Raw genomic sequence first — 4495 nt, forward strand, 5'->3', positions numbered from 1 at the left:
AATCCTATTTTTGAGCTATATTCTTCATCGGGCTTCTAGATTATACTATTCTTTCTATATATATCATATGTATGAGTTTAGAACTGTCGTGATCTCTGATTAACCTTTGCTTTACGACGTGAGGTAAAGCTTAGGCTAATTAGGGTGTGACATTTAGTGGTATCAGAGCCTGGTTCATCCTCGTGAACCTGAGGGATGGACCGATTGTGCTTCATTGCATACTCTGGGTCATTTTTCTTTCATGCTATTTAGGTTATCTACTTGATATTTCATAGCATGCTTGTTTGTGAGTGCCTGTCTGGGGATAATTAAAACACTAGGCTTTTGATATTGAGACTGATCCCTTTGATATCGACTGTTTGGTGTAGACAAGAAACCCAATGGCCACTCGTGGATGAGGTCGAGCACGTACACGAGAAAGTAGGAATGAGCAACCAGCTAATAACCATGCCAAGTTCATGGCGGTGATGACGAATCTGGCGAACATCATGGAAACGAATGCTGCTGCGACTCTACAAGCTGTGCAGAGGTTAGCTCAACCGGTCAGAAGCAGAAACGAAAATGGAGAGGGTGCTGAGGGCAACTTGAAAGGTGTTCCGAGAACTCTAGCTGCTTTTCCTAAAGCTGACCCCCTGGTTTTCACTGGTTCAACAAACCATACTGAAGCAAACAACTGGTTCCAAGCTGTGGAGCGTGCATTGCTAACTCCAAATGTACTGTATGACCAGTTCGTAGAGCATGCGACTTATCAACTAGTGGGAGAAGCTCAGCAATAGTGGCGAGGAGAGCGCCAACTATTACAGCAACAGAACGTGAGCATTACTTGGGTGTTATTCGGGGAAGCTTTCAACAAGAAGTACTTTTTTGAGTTAATAAAGAAGGCCAGAGAGTTGGAGTTCTTACAGCTGATGCAAGGGTCCATGACTATAGCTGAATACACTAGTAAGTTTGAAGAACTTTGTAAGTCCTCGACAATACGTAAGGGTGCTCCTGAGTCCTATGAAGGCTGGAAATGCGTTAAATACGAAGTAGGGCTGAGGAAAGATACCAGACGTGTCGTGGCTCCATTGGAGATTAGGAGATTCTCTGAATTGGTGAACAAGGTGAGGGTTGTCGAAGAATATGCAAGGACGGTAGCCTCATCAAGGGGCACTCATGGAGGAAACTTTAGCAGGGAATGCGATGATTACCTCGGACCAAGGGGACAGAACTTCAAGAAAGATGGACATACTCCTCAGCATCTACAAGGTCAAGGGAACCTCAGAAGGGACAACAAAGCCCAGTTTCATCAGGCAAAAGGAAATGGCCGATGCTATGCTTGTAGGAAGCCTGGACACATATCTAAGTATTGTTGCCGCAGGAGGAACCGAGATGAGGGTCAGAATTAACAGTTAGGTCGTGTGCCTACCTTGCGTGCACGAGGTACGCTAGGGTCAGATTCTCCGACGAGAGGTAAGCGTATGCTTTGAGTATTAAATTGCTTGGATATGAGAGTAGCCTAGTTCTATCTTTGCAAAGTCTCCGTTAGGATTCAAGGGCTTAGAGTCATGTTGAGAGTAAACCATGGGAAAAGAAGGATTCTAGTGGCAGTAGTCGAGGATTTCGGACTTGTGATGACGAACGATCCGAGTGGACGTGCCGAAATGGTTACCAGGCATGACTAGAAGTCTTGACGGTACCCTGTATGGGTGATGGGTGCGGTTCAGTAGTAGTGGCAATGGAAACACCGACTGACGCCTTTGCGGTTTTTAAACTATGATTTTTGTAGTTTTAAGGTTTAAAATGATTTTCAAGTCTAGTTTGGAGCTTTGGTATAAATAATTTAGTTTTTAAACTAGGATTGGAACTTTCGATCTAATGATACGATTTAAAAAGGAAGGTGAGTCCTAAGATTTTGTTAACTTGCGATTTTGTTTTGCAAAATTTAACTAATCCAAAAGGGATTCAAATGGAAGGGTTTTGATTTAAGGGTTTCAATGAATTTAGGAAAATCCTTCTTTAAGATGATTCATTTACAAATAAAATGTTTTTGACTCTTTTAATAAGGTTTTAACAATGGACTCATTTAGATTGAACTTGTTTTAAAGATTTTGAAAAATACTACAAAATCGGCATTTGGTTAAGGAAAAATCGTCTAATTCTTAACGACGATAATGAGAGTGACACAGCGGAAGGCGAGAGAGTTTTCAGACTTTGAAGCAGAAGTTAACTTCAGCACCTGTTTTAATCTTGCCGGCACCGCATGAACCATTCGAAATGTACTGTGATGCTTCTCTGAAGGGTTTGGGTTGCGTGTTGATGCAACACCAGAATGTGGTAGTAGACACATTGAATCGAAGGTCCTTAACAATAGCTTGGATGAGAATCAAGGAGGAAGAGTTAGTGGATAAGTTTGTGGATCTTAAGTTGACCATTGGTGAAATCGCCGGAAGAGCTTGTTTGTATCAGTTGTAGATTTCAAGTACGTTTAAGATGGAGATTCAAAAGGCTCAGCAAGATGAACAAAAGCTTCAGCAATTATTTCAACCACTGGGTGATAAGAGGCGTTGAGAATTCACCAAGGATGATAAAGGGTTGTGGAGATATAAGGGAAGAAATTGCATACCGGATGTCGGGAGTTTGAGGCAAGACTTGTTGTCGGAGGCTCACAACAGTTGGTTTTCCATTCATCCCGGAAGTATGAAGATGTATTATGACTTAAAGAAGATGTTCTGGTGGCCTGGGATGAAAGGTGATGTAGCTATAGTGGTATCCAAGTGCCTGACGTGTCAGAAAGTGAAGATAGAGCTTCAGAAGCCATCAGGAATGCTACAGCCTCCTGAGATTCCTCAGTAGAAGTGGAAAGGAATTACGATGGACTTTTTGACCAGTTTACCGAGGATTAGGTTGGGATTTGATGCGATTTGGGTAATCGTGGATCGCTTAACCAAATCCACTCATTTTCTGCCTATCTGAGTGAACTGTTCTATGGGGGAGTTGGCAAGGTTGTATATAAAGGAGATAGTAATGTTGCATGGTGTGCCGTCGGGCATAGTATCGGATTGTGATCCCTGATTCACATCAAGGTTTTGGGGAGCTTTCAAAAGAGTTTTCGGTACAAAGCTATGTCTCAGCACCATATATCATCCACAAACTGATGGACAGTTGGAAAGGAATATTCAGATGTTGGAGGATATGCTGAGAGCATGTGTTCTGGTTCAACCCGGAAGTTGGGACCGTTACATGCCATTGGTGGAAATTGCGTACAACAATAACTTTCATGCGAGCATTGGGATGGCTCAGTATGAGACCTTATATGGACAGAAGTGTCAGTCTCCACATTGTTGGTATGGATCTGGTGAAGCAAGTGCATTGGGTCCAGATTTGGTAGCAGAGACTACTGAGAAGATTAAGAAGATTTGGGAAAGGATTCTAACTGCTCAGAGTCGATAGAAGAGTTTTGCGGACCAGATAAGGAAACCGTTAGAGTTTGAAGTGGGAGAGCATGTATTTCTGAAAGTTACACCGACAAATGGGATTGGAAGAGCAATCAAGACCAAGAAGTAGAATCCAAGATATATAGGACCGTTCGAGATTCTAAGGCGATTCGGGCTGGTGGCGTATCAAGTAGCTTTGCCACCCCATCTGTCTAACTTGCATGATGTATTCCACGTGTCACAACTCCATAAGTACACATCGGATGCAGCTCATGTGTTAGAGCCTGAGTCGGTCGAGTCGAGAGAGAGCTTGACATTCCAAGTGACACCAGTAAGAGTCGACGACACCCGTGTGAAGAAGCTGCGAGGAGAGGAAGTTACATTGGTTAAGGTTGCTTAGAGGAGAGCAGGAGTCGGAGAGCATACTTGGAAATTGGAGAACGAGATGCTTTGGCAACTGGTTTGGCTGGTAACATTGAAAATAGGATGCTTTGTGGGGAATATATATCTAGTAAATCGCGTGAATCAGATTTTCGAGGGCGAAAATCTTTTTAAGGAAGGGAAAATGTAAGAACCGCAATTAATCAACCGGTTAATTAAGCGATTATATTGCTCAGGTTACGTTCTGAAAAGTTAGAGTGAGAATTTGAGGATTTTAATATGATTTTTGGACACACTAGGTCTTTTTGAGTCAGAAAATGTATTTTCTGTGAAAAACCATGAAAAACTGCGAATCGGCAGTTGAACCGATTGAACTGGTTCAAGTCAGGCCGATACTGTGTGAGGAAAATTGAAAACAGTCGAAAACCATAGAAAAATATTAGAAGTCGAAAACCGGCCGTTAATTTTAAAGGTTTGGCCCAAAGTTGGGCCAAACGGGCTAAAAACGCTAATGGGTTGGACCAGGCCCAAGTTGGGCCCAAGCCCAACATATATATAAGGGTTCATTAATGAACCCGAACACCCATAACACACAAACAAACACACTCACACAGCTGAGAAGGAGAAGAAGAGAACCTCTATTTTTTACTATTCACTTCAATCTTCCCAAGCTCACATCTTGAGCTACAAAGCTCCGA

The 4495-nt window shown here is 42.6% G+C and overlaps 1 protein-coding gene across 1 annotated transcript; it reads left to right on the plus strand.

Moving 5' to 3' along the window:
- The first annotated feature begins 2685 nt into the window (after positions 1 to 2685).
- Positions 2686 to 3432, plus strand: LOC140180613 (uncharacterized). The gene is made up of 2 exons (XM_072221864.1): positions 2686 to 2831; positions 3066 to 3432. The coding sequence occupies exons 1-2, from the start codon at positions 2686 to 2688 to the stop codon at positions 3430 to 3432; spliced, it is 513 nt and encodes a 170-aa protein (XP_072077965.1).
- The last annotated feature ends 1063 nt before the right edge of the window (positions 3433 to 4495 follow it).

This window comes from Arachis hypogaea, chromosome 17 (genome assembly GCF_003086295.3).
Source record: "Arachis hypogaea cultivar Tifrunner chromosome 17, arahy.Tifrunner.gnm2.J5K5, whole genome shotgun sequence".
Taxonomy (NCBI): domain Eukaryota; kingdom Viridiplantae; phylum Streptophyta; class Magnoliopsida; order Fabales; family Fabaceae; genus Arachis; species Arachis hypogaea.

Excerpts from the sequence above, each read along its gene's own strand:
- LOC140180613 (XM_072221864.1), top strand. The coding sequence starts at position 2,686 with ATGTATTATGACTTAAAGAAGATGTTCTGGTGGCCTGGGATGAAAGGT. Across the intron at positions 2,832-3,065 it reads CAGCCTCCTGAGATTCCTCA|GTTTTGGGGAGCTTTCAAAA; the intron begins GTAGAAGTGGAA and ends ATTCACATCAAG.